General features: G+C 45.1%; 1 protein-coding gene across 5 annotated transcripts in view; it reads right to left on the reverse strand.

Annotated features, from left to right (window-relative positions):
- Positions 1 to 19,403, reverse strand: part of cep85 (centrosomal protein 85) — a 131,630-nt gene that overhangs the window by 6,313 nt on the left and 105,914 nt on the right. For 4 of the 5 annotated variants that reach the window (XM_073034579.1, XM_073034573.1, XM_073034574.1 and 1 more), the window contains one exon: positions 18,386 to 18,611. In XM_073034579.1, coding sequence (XP_072890680.1) covers positions 18,386 to 18,611 — 226 coding nt within the window. Of the gene's footprint in view, positions 1 to 16,343; positions 16,409 to 18,385; positions 18,612 to 19,403 lie in introns of all 5 variants that reach the window. The other variant, XM_073034577.1, reaches the window with a different exon arrangement.

Here is a 19,403-nt window from a genome sequence, read left to right on the forward strand (position 1 = left end):
AGGACAGGAAAATTTTTAATTGGGGAAGGGCAAATTATGAGGCTATAAGGCTCAAACGCGGGTGTGAATTGGGATGATGTTTTTGCAGGGAAATGTACTATGGACATGTGGTTGTTGTTGAAGGATCTCTTGCAGGATGTTAGGGATAAATTTGTCCCAGTGAGGAAGATAAAGAATGGTAGAGTGAAGGAAACGTGGGTGACAAGTGAAGTGGAAAATCTAGTCAGGTGGAGGAAGGCAGCATACATGAGGTTTAGGAAGCAAGGATCAGATGAGTCTATTGAGGAATATAGGGTAGCAAGAAAGGAGCTTAAGAAGGGGCTGAGAAGGCCTTGGCAAGTAGGGTAAAGGAAAACCCCAAGGCGTTCTTCAATTATGTGAAGAACAAAAGGATGACAGGACTGAAGGTAGGACCGATTAGAGATAAAAGTGGGAAGATGAGCCTGGAGGCTGTGGAAGTGAGCGAGGTCCTCAATGAATACTTCTCTTCGGTATTCACCACTGAGAGGGAACTTGATGACGGTGAGGACAATATGAGTGAGGTTGATGTTCTGGAGCATGTTAATATTAAGGGAGAGGAGGTGTTGGAGTTGTTAAAATACATTAGGACGGATAAGTTTTCGGGGCCTGACGGAATATTCCCCAGGCTGCTCCACGAGGCAAGGGAAGAGATTGCTGAACCTCTGGCTAGAACCTTTATGTCCTCATTGTCCACAGGAATGGTACCGGAGGATTGGAGGGAGGCAAATGTTGTCCCCTTGTTCAAAAAAGGTAGTAGGGCTAGTCCAGGTAATTATAGACCAGTGAGCCTTACATCTGTGGTGGGAAAGCTGTTGGAAAAGATTCTTAGAGATGGGATCTATGGGCATTTAGAGCATATATGTCAAACTCAAGGCCCGCGGGCCAAATCCGGCCCACAGTGGAATTATCTTTGGCCAGCGAGATAATATCTAATTACTATTAAAGCTGGCCCCAGTAATCGAAGCGCCTATGGTGTTTGATATGGCTAATGCTGAGTTTATTCAGGTACCAGGTTTTCAGGGTTTTTTAGTGTTTATTCGGCAGTCTTCTTCATAAGAAATGGAATTTGTAAAGAAAAACACTTTGTAGTTATAGCAGAGACTGAGACACATGAGAGCAGGCTGAAAAAACGGAGGCAACGAAAGCTGTGTTCGCACGCGTCCGACTGATCCGGCCCACATGAAGCTGCATTTTGCTCAATCTGGCCCGTGACCTAAAATGAGCTTGACACCCCTGATTTAGAGAATCATGGTCTGATCAGGGACAGTCAGCATGGCTTTGTGAAGGGCAGATCGTGCCTAACAAGCCTGACAGAGTTCTTTGAGGAGGTGACCAGGCATATAGATGAGGGTAGTGCAGTGGATGTGATAATACATGGATTTTAGTAAGGCATTTGACAAGGTTCCACATGGTAGGCTTATTCAGAAAGTCAGAAGGCATGGGATCCAGGGAAGTTTGGCCAGGTGGTTTCAGAATTGGCTTGCCTGCAGAAGGCAGAGGGTCGTGGTGGAGGGAGTACATTCAGATTGGAGGGTTGTGACTAGTGGTGTCCCACAAGGATCTGTTCTGGGACCTCTACTTTTTGTGATTTTTATTAACGACCTGGATTTGGGGGTAGAAGGGTGGGTTGGCAAGTTTGCAGACGACACAAAGGTTGGTGATGTTGTAGAAAGTGTAGAGGATTGTCAAAGATTGCAGAGAGACATTGATAGGATGCAGAAGTGGGCTGAGAAGTGGAAAATGGAGTTCAACCATGTGTGAGGTGGTACACTTTGGAAGGACAAACTCTAAGGCAGAGTACAAAGTAAATGGCAGGATACTTGGTAGTGTGGAGGAGCAGAGGGATCTGGCGGTACATGTCCACACATCCCTGAAAGTTGCCTCACAGGTAGATAGGGTAGTTAAGAAAGCTTATGGGGTGTTAGCTTTCATAAGTCGAGGGATAGAGTTTAAGAGACGCGATGTAATGATGCAGCTCTATAAAACTCTAGTTAGGCCACACTTGGAGTACTGTGTCCAGTTCTGGTCGCCTCACTATAGGAATGATGAGAAAGCATTGGAAAGGGTACAGAGGAGATTTACCAGGATGCTGCCTGGTTTAGAGAGTATGGATTATGATCAAAGATTAAGGGAGCTAGGGCTTTACTCTTTGGAGAGGAGGAGGATGAGAGGAGACATGATAGAGGTGTACAAGATATTAAGAGGAATAGACAGAGCAGACAGCCAGCGCTTCTTCCCCAGGGCACCACTGCTCAGTACAAGAGGACATGGCTTTAAGGTAAGGGGAGGGAAGTTCAAGGGGGATATTAGACGAAAGTTTTTCACTCAGAGAGTGGTTTGTGCGTGGTATGCACTGCCTGGGTCAGTGGTGGAGGCAGATACACTAGTGAAGTTTAAGAGACTACTAAACAGGTATATGCAGGAATTTAAGGTGGGCGGTTATATAGGAGGCAGGGTTTGAGGGTCGGCACAACATTGTGGGCCAAAGGGCCTGTAATATGCTGTACTATTCTATGTTCTATGTAAAGAGGATTAAAGATGATCTGGGGGTAAATATTTCACACACATAGTAGTTGGTATCTGAAATGAACTCTCAGTGTGATATGGGTAGGAATAGTAACATTTAAGGGGCATCCAGACTGGTACTTGAATGACCAAGGCATAGTAGGATTTGCAATTGATGCAGGCAAGTGGGATGAGTTAAGATAGCCATGATGGTTGGTATAGACATGGTGCGTCTATTCAGCTTTTGCTAAGCTGAATAACTATGACATTAAAAACCTACAGAATAAATAAAAATATTGACATCACATCTTCATGTCAGGAATCCCCATTCAAATGAACAGGTTTACAAAACCTTTGTCAGACCTGGGGATCTCTTCAGCATAATTCTCAGGAATTCCAGGAATTTAGTCTCTGCCACTGGAATCCACGAATGAGAGACAGATATGCTGGCAACTGGAGTTCAGCACAGGCTGATCTTGCACCAAACCCGCATAAATCTGACACTTTCTTTCCCATGGCCACAGACAACAATTTGGTCCATTCTGGCACAGTACAATGCCTTCTACAGGCCTCTCAATGCCTCCGAATCTCATGTCTCACTGAATACTATTTCAATACACTATAACTACATATGACTAGAATTCCAATCACTCTAATTGCTTCTGGCTTTAGCAAACATAAGACATTGTAGTTTTATACCCAATAGTTATCAAAATTGAAACCCATCTGCCACATCTTAATCCACAAATGCAAATCAGATACATTTCTTTCCTAGTATTAAAACCTTTTAGCAACAAGAGTAACACTACTGCAAACATTGGGTTTATTGCATTCTTCTGATAATCACTTTCACAGTCAGTCAAAGCAGTTTTTCCAACATGAGCATGAACAGAGACCTTCCAGTACAGGGAACTGTGAAGGAGGAACTACATCTTACACCATCATCTGCATCATTCTTCACAGCTTCTGCCATCTTCAACTACTACAGACAATGGGTTTATGACATTCTTGTGTTAATCACTTTCACAGACAGTCAAAAAAGTTTGCATGTGTGAAATATTTACCCCTTGGATCATCTTTAACCCTCTTCCCCCTCACCTTGAACTATACCTTCTAATTTTAGACACCCCTACCACCAAACACATCTTTACCTTCCACTCACTCTCCACTTCCCACAGGGATCACTCTCTCTGTGATTCCCTTGTTCAGTTGTCCATCCCCACTAATCTCCATTGTGGAACATAACCCTGAAGTGGCAGAAATGCTTCAGCTGCCCATTCACCTTATCCCTTGCCTCCATTCAGGGACCCAACCTATGTTTGCAGGTGAGGCAGCACTTCACCTGTGAATCAGTTGGGGTTATCAATTACTGTATATCCAGTGCTTCCGATGCGGCTTCCTCTACATTGGTGAGACCTGACATGGATTGGGCTTTATCTAGAACCTTTGCTTTATCCACAAAATGCAACACTTTCCGGTGGCCAACCACTAACTCCCCATTCCGATATTTCAGTCCACGGCCTCTTTCACTGTCAAGGAGAGGCCATTCTCAGGTTGGAGGAGCAAAATCTCATAATCCTTCTGGGTAGCCTCCAACTTGACGGCACGAATATTGTTTTCTCCAACGTCTGGTAATTTATCCCCCTACCTTCCTCAATCCCTTTCTCCCGTGCTCCACTCTATTATATTCCTTCATCTCCAACCCTTTATCTTTACCACTTAAGACATCCGAGTTTCTTATTTCATCCCCCCTCCCCCACATACCTGGCTTCATCACTTTCCAGCTTGTACTCCTCCTCCTCCCCCACCACCTTCTTATCCCAGCTTTGCCCAACCACCGCACCTCCACCACTTCCTTTCTAGTCATGATAAAGGGTCTCAGCCTGAAACATCGACTGCTTTTACTCTTTCATAGATATTGTCTGACTTGCTGAGTTTCTCCAGCATTTTGTGTGTGTTGTTCTAGGAATGAAAATTTATTAGAATATTTATCCCTACAGGGCTCAGTATTTTCACCCATTGCCACATAATTTCAAGGAATTGTTGAATCATGTTGACAGCTCCCTGTGATTCTTACACTCATTAGTGTTAATTCTCTAGAATACCCTTGTGTATTTCACTATCATTAAGCTAACTGACCAATTAATTGTTCTGTCCCTTGCTTCTTACTTGAAAATTGGAATGATGTTTGCCTAAATTCAAGTGTTAGGAAATTATCTAGCAAAATTATTTTAAAATAAAGCTGTACAGTCCAAAACTGAACCCCAAAAGTCAGGTTCTTTCTGCTGTCTGCTCAGTTATGGTTCTCAGCAGAAGCAGTAAGAGCTGTTCAACACGGGTACCCAAACGTGAGCATGAAAGAAAGGACCCTGGGGTAACAGATAGAGAGAAATCTAACTCCCATTTACTAGTTGAAAGCAGCTCAAAATATATTCATGTATCCAAGAAGGGTGGAAATGCACAATGTTGGCAGAGGGGTAAACTACAGCAAGGTATGAATAAATGAAATTAATCAAAATAATAATTAGAGGCCCCAGCCCAAGAAAATCTTGGATTAAAGCTTTTCCTTTCCGATGTAAACTAATCTGCTCAAAGTATAGCTAATGTTTCACTTACTTTCTCTGATATTTTCATAAATTTTGTTCTGAGGAGAAATCTCCCAGCCTGGCCAAGCAGGGAGGAGGTCTCATAGGTATAACATGGGTCAGTCACCAAGGGGCTCATTACCACAATGTGAGCTCTACTCTAGGGATTGAGAGGGAAGTGAGGCATGTGGTGTTAGTATTGGGTAAATGCAACTCAATCCCATAGCTCAATATCAAAAGTACAATCAATCCACTGAATATGCAGGGTTGTGGCGACCCAATTACTAGCACACTCGAACCGGCTGACAATTAGCCAGAGTGCAGGGACAAAGGAAGAAAGCCTGAGGGGGTTTCAGTAGGGCCTCTCAAGGTATCTGGTGGGAGAGACAGGCTTTAAAGCAAGACTGTGGAGTTGAAATAAACTTAGTCTTTGGCTGCAGCTCACCGACTCCGTGTCGTTATTTTAGCGCTGCGTGTAGCACACCGCTACAATTGGTGACCCCGACGGTCCAAACGTTTTTGGACCGGAGATGACCGACGCCACATCTGTTAATGCGGTTTCCTTGAAGCTGCCAAGCTTCTGGACACTACAACCTCACCTATGGTTTCAGCAAGCAGAAGCCCAATTCCACGTTCAGCAGATAGATAGATACTTTATTCATCCCCATGGGGAAATTCAACATTTTTTCCAATGTCCCATACACTTATTGTAGCAAAACTAATTACATACAATACTTAACTCAGTAAAAATATGATATGCATCTAAAATCACCCTCTCAAAAAACATTAATAATAGCTTTTAAAAAGTTCTTAAGTAGTTTACTTAAATACATTGAGTCCTAACCCCGGCACTTTAACATATCTTACTCCTGGCGTTTGAATTGTAAAGCCGAATGGCATTGGGGAGTATTGATCTCTTCATCCTGTCTGAGGAGCATTGCATCGATAGCAACCTGTCGCTGAAACTGCTTCTCTGTCTCTGGATGGTGCTATGTAGAGGATGTTCAGGATTTTCCATAATTGACCGTAGCCTACTCAGCGCCCTTCGCTCTGCTACCGATGTTATACTCTCCAGTACTTTGCCCACGACAGAGCCCGCCTTCCTTACCAGCTTATTAAGACGTGAGGCTTCCCTCTTCTTAATGCTGCCTCCCCAACACGACACCACAAAGAAGAGGGCGCTCTCCACAACTGACCTATAGAACATCTTCAGCATCTCACTACAGACATTGAATGACGCCAACCTTCTAAGGAAGTACAGTCGACTCTGTGCCTTCCTGCACAAGGCATCTGTGTTGGCAGTCCAGTCTAGCTTCTCGTCTAACTGTACTCCCAGAGTACCTCAGAGGACACCCGTTACTACTACGTGGTGAGCTCCCTCGACCAGGACACAGCGGCCCAGGTCGCGGAGTTCGTACAGTCTCCCCCGGCGGACAGCAAGTACACAGAATTCAAAGCCCTGCTCATAGGGACTTTCTGGCTCTCCCGCCACGAGCGAGCTGCCCGTTTACTGCACCTGGATGGCTTGGGAGACAGGCCTCCATCAGCTTTAATGAATGAGATGTTGTCTCTGGCCGACGGACACACACCCTGCCTCATGTTTGAGCAGGCATTCCTGGAGCAGCTGCCCGAGGACATACGCCTGCTGCTGTCTGACGCGGATTTCAGTGACCCCCGGAAGGTGGCAACCCGGGCGGACGTGCTGTGGAACGCCAAGAAGGTGAGTGGGGCGTCCATCGCACAGATCACCCGGCCACGCTCCCAGCAGCAAACCAGTCCAGGCCCGGCCGCAGAGCCCGCTAAACCCAGAGGCCGGGGTGTGGAGCCCAACGAGCAATGGTGTTTCTACCACCAGCGGTGGGGCGCAGAAGCCCGTCGTTGTCGCCCGCCCTGCCAGTTCCCGGGAAACGCCAGGGCCAGCCGTCGCTGATGGCTACGACGGCTGGCCATCGGGATAGCCTCCTGTATGTCTGGGACAAGCAGTCGGGACGCTGGTTTTTGGTCGACACCGGTGCCGAGATCAGCGTCTTACCTCCGACGAGTTACGACACCCGCAGCAGGGCGCCAGGTCCCCCCCCTGCGGGCCACGAATGGCAGCACTATAAGGACTTATGGCACCCGTCCGGTGCAGCTACGGTTCGACTCCAGCCAGTTTACGTGGGACTTCACACTGGCCGACGTAGCCCAACCGCTTCTGGGTGTGGATTTCTTGCGGGCTCACAGCCTACTGGTCGACCTGCCCAGGAAGAGACTGGTTCACGCCGAGACCTTTCAGACGTTCTCCCTGGGTGCAGCCCAGTTGCCAGCCCCTCACCTCGGCTCCATCACGCTGTCCGACAACAACTTCACCAGGGTCCTGGCGGATTTCCCATCGGTTCTGGCACCGCAGTTCGCGGCAGCCATGTCCCGACATGGCGTACAGCACCACATCCTGACCCAGGGACCACCCCTCCATGCCCGCGCTCGGCGGCTTCCCCCGGACAAGCTCCGACTGGCGAAAGAGGAGTTCAAGAGGATGGAGGAATTGGGGATCATTCGGCGGTCCGACAGCCCATGGGCCTCCACCCTGCAAATGGTGCCCAAAGCGACAGGGGGCTGGAGACCGTGCGGCGACTACCGCAGGCTGAACGAGGCTACAACACCGGACCGCTACCCTGTGCCGCACATTCAGGACTTTGCAGCAAACCTGCACGGCGCACGGATCTTCTCCAAGGTAGACCTCATCCGCGGATACCATCAAATCCCGATGCATCCGGACGACGTCCCCAAAACGGCTCTCATCACCCCGTTCGGTCTTTTTGAGTTCCTCCGCATGCCGTTCGGCCTGAAGAATGCCACACAGACGTTCCAGCGGTTGATGGACGCGGTGGGACGCGACCTGGACTTCGCATTCATCTATTTGGACGACATCCTCATAGCCAGCAGCAGTCGTCAGGAGCATCTGTCCCACCTCCGACAACTCTATGCCCGGCTGAGTGACTACGGTCTAACGATCAACCTGGCCAAATGCCAGTTCGGGCTCGACACCATTGACTTCCTGGGCCACAGGATTACCACAGACGGGGCAACCCCTCTGCCCACTAAGGTAGATGCGGTCCGCCATTTCCCCCGACCCACCACGGTCAAAGGCCTCCAGGAATTCGTAGGTATGGTCAATTTCTACCACCGCTTCCTCCCTTCAGCTGCCCGGATCATGCGCCCCCTGTTCGCTCTGCTGTCCGATCCGGGCAAGGACATTACCTGGGACGAGGTGTCCGCCACCGCTTTCATTCAAACGAAGGATGCTAGTGCACCCCAGAATGGACGACCCTACCGCCCTCACAGTGGACGCATCTAATACGGCAGTCGGTGGGGTACTAGAGCAGCTCATCGCGGGCCGCTGGCAACCCCTGGCGTTTTTCAGCAAACACCTGCGACAACCCGAGCTCAAATACAGTGCTTTCGACCGGGAGCTGTTGGCGCTATACCTGGCAATCCGGCATTTCGGGTACTTCTTAGAAGGTAGGCCCTTCACCGCGTTCACGGACCACAAACCGCTTACCTTTACATTCACAAAGGTGTCCGATCCCTGGTCGTCCCGCCAGCAGCGCCATCTGTCCTACATCTCTGAATACACGACGGACGTCCGGCACGTCTCGGGTAAGGACAATGTCGTGGCGGACGCCCTCTCCCGCCCTAACATTCACGCCCTTTCCCAAGGGGTAGACTTTGAGGTGCTGGCAGAGGCGCAGCAGGCAGACGAGGAGATCCCGAGTTACAGAACCGCAGTCTCCGGTTTGCAGCTCCAGGACCTCCCCGTAGGCCCAGGTGAGAGGACCCTACTCTGTGATGTCGCCACCGGCCAGCCCCGTCCCGTCGTCCCAGCACCTTGGCGGCGACGCGTTTTCGACTCCATTCATAACTTGGCGCACCCCTCCATCCGCACTACCGTCCGGATGGTCTCCAGCAGGTTCGTTTGGCACGGACTCCGCAAGCAGGTCCGTGACTGGGCCAGAACGTGCCTGCACTGCCAGACGGCCAAGGTGCAGCGACACACCAAAGCTCCGCCGCAGCAGTTCCACCCGACCCACCGGCGTTTCGATCACATTCATATGGATATCGTGGGCCCCCTGCCAGTGTCGCGCGGGGTGCGGCACCTCCTGACTATCGTGGACCGGTTCACAAGATGGCCAGAGGCGGTCCCACTCACCGACACCACCTCTGAATCTTGCGCCCGGGCGCTGATCGCCATCTGGGTGTCCCGCTTTGGTGTACTGGCCCATATTACCTCCGACAGAGGCGCCCAGTTCACCTCCAGCCTGTGGTCAGCGATGGCCAGCCTGTTGGGGACTCAGCTGCACCACACCACTGCCTACCACCCACAGTCGAACGGACTGGTGGAGCGTTTCCACCGTCACCTGAAGTCGGCTCTCATGGCCCGCCTGCGCGGAGCTAACTGGGCGGACGAGCTTCCCTGGGTCCTACTCGGCATCCGCACGGCGCCCAAGGACGATCTGCACGCTTCGTCGGCCGAGTTGGTGTACGGCGCACCCCTGGTCGTTCCCGGGGAGTTCATACCAGCCCCAAGGGAGAGAGAGGACGAACCCGCAGCAGTCCTGGGCAGACTACGCGAGAGGCTCGGTGCCCTGGCCCCCGTACCCGCTTCGCAGCATGGGCAGTACCCGACCTGCGTACCCAAAGACCTGCAGAACTGTAAGTTTGTGTTTGTACGACGGGGAGGGCATCGGCCACCGCTGCGATGGCCCTACGAGGGGCCGTTCACGGTGCTCAGGAACAACGGGTCCACGTTCGTGCTGGACGTTGGGGGGAGAGAGGAGGTTTTCACGGTGGACCGACTCAAACCGGCCCATGTGGACTTGGCACAACCGGTCGAGTTCCCGGCACCGCGGCGCAGAGGCCGACCTCCCAAACAGGGTCCGGCCCAGACTGTGGACATTGGGGGGGTGTATCTCCGGTTCGGGGGGGGGTTATGTGGCGACCCAATTACTAGCACACTCGAACCGGCTGACAATTAGCCAGAGTGCAGGGACAAAGGAAGAAAGCCTGAGGGGGTTTCAGTAGGGCCTCTCAAGGTATCTGGTGGGAGAGACAGGCTTTAAAGCAAGACTGTGGAGTTGAAATAAACTTAGTCTTTGGCTGCAGCTCACCGACTCCGTGTCGTTATTTTAGCGCTGCGTGTAGCACACCGCTACAGGGTTTCTTTTAAATCTGCCATTCTGAGAATGAAAACATTACCTGTGCTAATCCGAAAAGCATCAGAGAGAAACAATCTAATAGGTCTGAGCTTGCTCATAGTCACCAAGCATGCATTTCAGAATCAGCTGCTCTCATCTGAAACAATGCTCTTTTATAATTATGTGCAAGATTTCTATAGATTTTTGAATATTCAGTAAATTGAGAGAGATGAGGTGAAACAGCTGTCATGATCTCACTGAAGAACAGACAAAAAGGGGTTAATGGTCTATTCCTGCTGCTTTTACTCCTTTCCAATCTCAACATTTATTGTCCATCAATAGCAGTCCCTCAGAGGGCAATTATGTACCAACCAGAATGCTGTGGACTGAATTAAAAAAGAGCTAGCATTTGTGAGGATACTTATGAATCAGATGCAGATTTAATTGAACACAATAACTGGATTGTTACTGATACCTGACATATCATATCTAAGCTAATTCAAACCATTGCAATTTCATCAATTCCATCCCTGTTCTTTTCCAAAATTCCACAATATTCTACATCTCCAAATTAATTTCCTTTTGTAAGCCCAGATTGTTTTATACACAGCTACAATAAATTCCTAATTAGTCAGTATTGTAAAAACACTTTTCCATAAATCCCACTCCAGTAATGATCTTTTCTACATTCTCTCTAGACTTCATACCTTTGCTAAAGTTTATTAATCAGAATTGACTTGCACCCATTTGTGCTCTAGCCAGTGCTTATCTTAATTTTCATTTTGTGATACAGCATGGAATAGGCCCTTCCAGCACTTTGAACTACACCAGCACAGCAACCCCTATTAGTGCTAATCTATGTCCTGCACTGTAATAGCGACACACTAACCACTGCACTACTGTCACATGCAATGGTGTTTTGTATGGGTTTAGCCCAAATTGCTTGCTTTGTACTCTTTTCATATATGAACTCCAAGTTATCATTCTAAGTAAACACAGAAAATGCTATCAACTTTGAAGGACTTGTACAAGGAAACACATGGGTCGTTTTGTTCCTGTAAATCATTGAGAACTATGCCACGTTGTTTATCTGCCATAGTGTATCACTTTAGCCTTTTCTTGATTAATTCCTTGTCTTTTTCTATGTTTTCTCGCAGTTTATTATGTTCGTCTTCAAAACAATCAGATACTACTCCTCACCCCAAATGTGTTTAAATCATTTTCCTCTTCCTTCTACCCTGATCCTTAATTTCTTGGACCTCAATGTTGCTAGCCAGCTTTGTATGCAATAACAGTAAATGCCTTCTGAAAATATTGAATTTCCTTCATAACATTTTCCATTACTCAGTCCAGTTAATTAAAGACAATTTTCTTTAACAAATCTATGCTGGTCCTCCTTTATCAACCAACATTTCTAGACTGTTGTGTTTTTAAAAGCTTCCTGCAACTGAGATTAAACCAACTGCTGTTTTCTGACTTATCTTTACATCTTTGTTAGAACAAGGTTTTTATCTGTCCTCTCTACTGTTCTTAGTCATTTGCAGGATATGGATATTACTGGCATTAATAGTTCATCACCAACTGCCTTCTCAGTTAAGAGGCAATTAAGAATCAATTATACTGCTGGGTTTGGTGTCATATAGGAGGTCAGACCAAGAAAGATGTATGCAGCCTGCTCCACATTGGTGAGACCTGAAGTAACTTGGGGGGACCATTTTATCATGCACCTTCCCTCCATCTGCCAAAAGCATTATTTCCCTGTGGCCAACCATTTTAATTCCCATTCCAACATGTTGGTCCATGGTGTCCTCTTCTGCCACCATGAGACCATTTTCAGAGTGCAGGAGCAACACCTCATATTCATCTCAGTCACCTCCAGCCTGACATTAATTTCTCCTTCAGGTAATTATTTCCCCCCCTTTCTTCTATGGTCCTCTCTCCTCCCCATCAGATTCCTTCTTCTCCAGCCCTTTATCTTTCCAACCCACCTGGCTTCAACCCATCACATTTTAGCTGGTCCTCCTTCTCCTCCCCCTTACCTTTTAATTCAGTCATTTTCCCCCTTCCTTTCCAGTACTGCTGAAGGATCTTTGTCCGAAACATTGATTGTTTATTCAGTTCCATTCATGCTGCCTGGCTTGCTGAGATCCTCCAGCATTTTGTGTGTATGTTTCTCTGGATTTAAGAGTGCAGTTTTCCTTTTTTAAAGGGTGTCAGCAAACTAGATGGAGAGTTACAATGATCTAGTTATTACTACTACTGTTAGTGGTTTATTCTAAAGTTAATTAATATTCCCCAGCAGTCCTGGGATTCAAATGTATGCCTCCAAGTCAAAAGTCCAGGCCCCTGGATACTACTCTAGTAACTTAACAGAATGATGAATATTTCTGTATCTAGGATTGGAAAGTTGTGGTAAGGCACTCAGCAACCTCCCATCTTCACTATCTCAACAAACCAACATTCATCTGAGATGACCTGTTTACTATAAATACAGCCAGTGTCTGTAGCACAATCTCATCAATTTTCACCCCATTTCTTTTACCCTTCCTTCTACAAAAAGGAGGGGTAAATTCTACCAGCATCATCCTCGTCCTTGGTAGTCTCACTGATACAAAAATACTAATTTAATATTTCAGTCATCCCTTTTGTGTCCATCCCTTTATTCCTAAAAGGCCCCAGCCCTCGGCTTAATACATGCTTAATACTTAAATCCCAACACAATTTTAGAATTTATTTAATGAAAGTAGTCCTACTTCGCTGGTCACATTTCTCTTTTGACTTTTGCCTCAGCCTTATTTAAATTTTGTTGCAGGGTCCAAATATAGTCATAATAAAATGCCATCTCACATTGTATTTTGTATCAGTAGCAAACTTGCCTTCCTCCAGATCACTGACATAAATTGAAATTAAAGTGTGTATGTATAAAGTTAAATCAAATAAGTAGTACAAAAAGAAAAACAAATAGTGAGGCAGTGTTCATAGTTTCAATGTCCATTCAGAAATCTGATGGCAGAGGGGAAATAACTGTTCCTGAATCATTGAGTGTGCGCCTTCAGGCTCCTGTATCTCTTCCCTGATGGTAACAACAAGCAGAGGGCATGCCCTGGGTGATGACTGTCCTTAATGATGGATGCTGCATTTTTGAGGCATCGTTCCTTGAAGTTGGGTAGACTACTGCCCATGATGGAGCTGATTGAGTTTACAACTTCCTGCAGCTTATTTTGATCCTGTGCAGTGGCCACTGCAAACCAGACAGTGATGGAGACTGGTATGTGGGGGCACTGCATATATATGAAACTTCATCAAATGCCTCTTAAAATCCCAAAACAATCTATCCACTTTAATTGTTACATCAAGGAACTCCTGCAAATTTATCAAACATGATTTACCTTTCATAAAACCCCATACACTTGGTTTTGTTTACGTCAATGTTATCTAAATGACTAGCTATTTCTTCCTGGATTACCGACTCCAGTATCTTGCCAACAACAAAGATTAAAGGATCTATAATTACTTGCTTTTTGTCTTCCATTCTTGAACAAATAGAATTACTTTGTAATTTTCCAATCCATTAGTACCTTCCTGGAACTCAGAGAGCTTTGAAAAAAATATTTCAATAGTTCTATATCTCTCTGACCTTCAAAACCTTGTATCTGCTTTCATCCCCATCAGTTTTACCAGTATCTTAACTCATCATAGTGATTACAAGTTCTTTCATATTGCTTGCAACTATGAGATATTTCAGATATTTCTAATGTCCTGCACCATAAGTTCCCAGTCTGCTGGTTCACTATTAGCTCTTATCACTTTGTATGCTCTGGTCTCCTTTCAATCTCCTGTAACTAAAATGGTTCATCTTTTGCCTGGGTTCGCTCTTTCTATTTGGAATAAATTTTGGCTCAACTAGGTGTTTAATTATCTGCTATTGCCTGTCTACTGATCTGGTCCACTCCAGACTGCTAGAACAATTTTTGAGTTTAGTACATGACTTTGGCCACCAGCTTTCAGGTCTGAGTATAAATTGTGGATTTAATTTGGAGTGCAGCTCTGAACAATGTGTTTAAAAAGCTGTGAATCCCAGACCAGACAATATTGATTAAAATTCATTTGGATGTTTATAGTGCAAGCCCCACGATGGGCTAGCCACACCTTTCGACTGAAAGTGTCTCCATATGATGCCTGCTGAACCTAGTTTTGTCGAATAAAGAAGCTGCTTCATATCTGCCAGTACTTCTCTCCAGTGACTTCATTCATGTAAAAACACAGACAACTAATTCATGAATTGTAATTTCCCTTGTGTAGATTGAGGACTTTGGTTATGGACACAAGGTGTTTGCTTCCAAAGTATATCCAGAATTCTATCATGTTTGATGCAGAAGTCTATCATGTTCTTCAACCAACTGGCAAAACCCTAATCACTACAAATGACCACTTTGCACTAAAATTAACTTTCTTCTTCTAATTGGGTTCTTTCTTATAAATTAAACTATATATAATTTTTATGTTTTTGTTGTATATGTGCCTATGATATTACTCCAAGTTTTTCATTGCACCTGTGCAAACACATACTTGTGCATATAATAAATCAGAGCAATGTGATCATTGCTTCCCAGCAGATCCTTAAGCATAACATCTTATTAATTCTTCTCTATTACACATACCAAATCCAAATTAGCCTGTTCTCAGGTCAGTTCTGCTGCACTCCACAAATTTTCTCCCCATGGTATCCTTGCCAGTTTGATTAATTCAATCAATGTTCAAATCATCCGTAACATTGCTGTTCCCTTCTTGCAATCTTTTGATATACTTCATCTTAATAAGGAGCATCACACTGGGGACCTAGACTGTTACTACCTGCTTTCTTCAACTGCTGTTATTTACACCCAGATTCCACATTAGATCGACTGCATCTATAAATTACATGCTAATATCTCTCTTAATTAACAAATCCACCCCTCCCTCCTTTTGTTTCCTTGTTCTGCTCAACCTGCAACTATATTACTGTGACAGCTATAAGGTCACACTGATGTTAATGTTTCTGCTATCAACTCATCTGTCAGTTCAAGTGTTAAAGAGCCTTATTTTTCAAGACTCTACACTTTGTACAAATCCACAATTAGTTTCTGCTGCACACTTCTACTGAGTTTCTACCCTTATCACAATTTTATCCTGCCCTCCCTCTTCTCACTATTCCGTAGCACTGTTATGATGGGATAGCTTTTAGAAGTACAGATCAAGGGTCACATTCATAATGATCCAAAGGAAAACAAACTGATGCAAGCCTGCTGAGTTCCTCCAGCATTTTGCGTGCATCAGTAACCATTCCTTGTTCTCCCTCCCCAGCTGTTTCCCCTCATTCCAGTGGCCTTCCCAGCCCTCTTTCCCTCCCCTACCCTCATGTGCTGTCCATCACCTCCGTCTAGTTTCACACTTTTTCCTTTTATTCCAACGCCCACTGCTGTCTCCTATCAGATTCCTTCTTCATCCCTTTATGCCCTTCACCAATCACCTCCCTGCTTTTAAAATCATTCTCTTTCAACAACCCCCCACCAACCCACACACTTTCCCCTTTACCTGGTTTCACCTTTCACCTGTCAGCTTGTACTCCTCCTTCTCCCCTATTTTATTCTGGCCTCCGTCACCTTCCTTTCCAAACCTGGTGAAGGGTCTCATCACAAAACCTAAACTGTTTATTTCCCTCCAAAGATGCTATCTTAACCTCCCGAGTTCCTCCAGAATTTTGTGTGTATTGCTCATAAGTTTGTTAAGGGCAGGTAACTAAGTAGGTACATGATTTTGAAGAGGTACTGAGAACGTTGATGAAGAAAATGATGCATATGCAAATACTTCTGGGTTTTTCATCAGGTATCACAGATATGAAATTTACTAAAAACAGGTAAAAGGGCTGGTTTACGGATTGGAGGAAAGTGAATAGGTACGACCCAAAGTATCAATGTCAGGGCCATTTCTTTCCTTGATCTACATTAATGATCTAGATAGCATTGAGGGGGAGGGGAGGTTGCAAGCCTCATAATCTAAATTTGAAGATGACACAAACCTCAGCAGTACTGTTAACATCAATACACCCAAAATGCTGGAGGAACTCAGCAGGCCAGGCAGGATCTATGAAAAAGTGTACAGTTAATGTTTCAGGCCGAGATCCTTCAGCAGTCCTGTTCAGCATGTTGTGTGTGTTGCTTGATCTGCAGATTTTCTCTTGATTGTGATTGGAGTACTGTTAATAGTTGTGAACTAATGGAAGAGAAATGCAATGTTAAAGCTTTATAGTAAACTGGTCAGACTGCACTTGGCGTATTGAGAGTGGTTTTGACCCCTTACCTAAGAAAGGATGTGCTGGCATTTGGAGAGAGTCCAGAGGATCCTCATGAGAATGATCCTGGGAATGAAAGGATTAATGTCTGAGGAGTGTTTGATGGCTCTGGGCCTGCATTTGCTCAGGTTTAGAAGAATGGGGTGGGGGGTGGGGAAATCACATTGAAACCTATCAAATATTGGAAGGCCTAATAGGGGAGTCTAGGACCAGAGGGAAGAGTCTCAGAGCATAAGGCTGTCCCTCGAGAACAGAGATGTGGAGGAAATCCCTAGCTAGAGGATGGTGAATCTGTGGAAACCTTTGCCACAGACGGCTGTGGAAACCAAGTCATTGGGTATATTTAAAACAGAGGTTGATAGGTTCTAGATTAGTAAGGGAGTCCAAAGGTTACAGGGAGAAGGCAGCAGAATGGGGTTGTGGGATAATAAATCAGCCGTGATGAAGTGGAAGAGCAGAGCTGATGGGCCACATGGCTGAATTTTGTGTGGAGAAATAGAAGTGATGCATTTTGGAAGAAGAATGAGGAAAGGTATTAAAGAATAAAGAATACTGTACAAGAGTGTTGCAATAGCAAAAGAGCCTGGGAATATGGTTGCAAAGTCATCAAAAGTGGCAAGGCAGATAGTGGAAGCAGTTAACTAAAGCATACGTAGTTCAGCGCTTTAGCAGTTACAACAAAAATACAAGGAAGTCATGCTGAACCTTTATAAACAATGACTGGCCTCAACTGGAGTATTGTTTAATTCTGGTCACTTCATTACAGCAAAGATGTGTTGATATTGGAGAGCATCCAGAGGAGATTTGTGAGAATAGCTTCTCGGATGAGAAATTACATTTTTAAGGGAAGCAGGAACTATTTTCTTTTAAGACCAAAAGGAGATCTGTTGGAATTCTATAAAATGATGATGGGCCTGGACAGAGGGTTTTATGGGAGACTGGTTCCATTGATGGAGGGCTCTCATGTATAAAATAACTGGGAGAAGAATGAAGAGTAAAAGAAAAATTCTCACACTGCATGGGGCTAGAATCTGGAACATATTACCCGTAGGTGTGATAGCGGAAGGTTCTACTATGGCCTTCAAGAGGAAAGTGGAAAAATACATTAGGGGGGAAAGCTTACAAACCCAGGAAAAGTTTGGGTATGGAGCTAATGATTTGGACTGAAACTCTCATGCTGTGACAATTCAAGGATCAGTTTTCACCATTAATCTTGTTCCTACGAATGGTGCTACATCACCCACTTTTCCCTTGTCCTTTCTAAAAGTCAAGCATCCTGGAGAATTTAATCCCAGCCCTAATCACCATGAAGCTTACATTTTTGTATGAGCAGTAAGGTTACACCTATTCATTTCAATGTGTTAGCACACAGAAGCTGGTTTCTAATGCATGTTATCAGAACCACAGAGTCCTAGGAGTCACTCTTGGTCTGTTTTAACACTGTACAAGGTTGTCACCTGTTCCATTGGTATCTAACACACCCAGCGCTTTTTGCAACCTTAATACTTCTACATATTATCAAATTCTGGTGCCCATACACAGTGTCACCTTAGTTTAATCCTCCTCATGCCCAGACTATTTCAATTAAAAAATAACCCATTACAATAAAAAAAAGGAGACTATCACTTCTAGATATGAAGCTTTGTTACTTTTCGCTAATACACCAATAGCAGATACAATGACATTCTATCCGATCATCTTCAGATATTAGCCAGCTACTAAAGGAATGCATTGAACAGAGAGAGTGCATGGATACATGGTGTGCTTACATTGTATGCCAAGCAGGAGAGAGAGGTTAGGATCTTTGCCTTGGGTTCTCTGTGTAAGGATGCTGCAGATTGCTTGTAGATCACGCAAACTCCTGGCTAGCTCTCTGTGCAATTTCTCTGTTAGCTGCACACACTCCGATGGTAGTTGCTTGTTTTGGTCCACTTGTCCTAATTGCTCCTGAAGAGTCAAGTTCTTTTCAATAAGTTCCTGATTCTGTGCAGAAAGCTGGAATACAGAGAAAAATAATGCACCAAGTCACAATTTTCTATGTCCAGTTTTATAAGTGGTTCCCCAATTGGTGTTGAAACCAGGCATTTTTAAATACAGTAACTGTACTCTGTAAAATAATTGCTAGTACCATCTGAAAGTACCAAGATCAGAATTAAAAGGATCTTCTCCCACCAGTAAAATCTGCTCCATCACAGGAGAATGCTGATTGCCACTCTGCTGTTAGACTTCAGACAATGTCAAAAGGCAGTGCACAGTTCTAGAGGGTATTTTCATCGTTGGTTTGGGGAGTACATACACCTTCTCAACCTCCTTTCTATCTATGACTTTATTTAGCATTTAGAAAAGTTACGTGCTTACTATTTGCTGGATCAGAAACAAATATGTGAAGTCAAATAGTGTCCAGCTGCATACATTGCACAAGCAACTTTAACAGAAGTGTTTTTAAAAATTAAGCCAGAAGGCAGCATTATACCATGAAAGAATCATGACTATGTATACTGGTCAAGTCACTGGATTAGGAAATCAGAGTACTGAACTAATGACAAAGGAACAGAAGTTCAAAACCAACCATAACAGGCCAAGAATTTCAAACCAGGTAATTACACAAACCTTGAAGTAAAAGATATATTCAGCTATGGTAACCAAGCTATTCAGCTTGGATAGTTGTAATTACCCTTCCGATTCACTCTGCTCTTTAGTGATGAGAGTTCGAAGTCTCCAATTCTAAAACATCTTGTGCCTCAGAGCTCAAAGTTCAAAAATTCAAAGTAAATTTTATTATCAAAG

This window comes from Hemitrygon akajei, chromosome 32, assembly GCF_048418815.1.
Source record: "Hemitrygon akajei chromosome 32, sHemAka1.3, whole genome shotgun sequence".
Lineage (NCBI taxonomy): Eukaryota > Metazoa > Chordata > Chondrichthyes > Myliobatiformes > Dasyatidae > Hemitrygon > Hemitrygon akajei.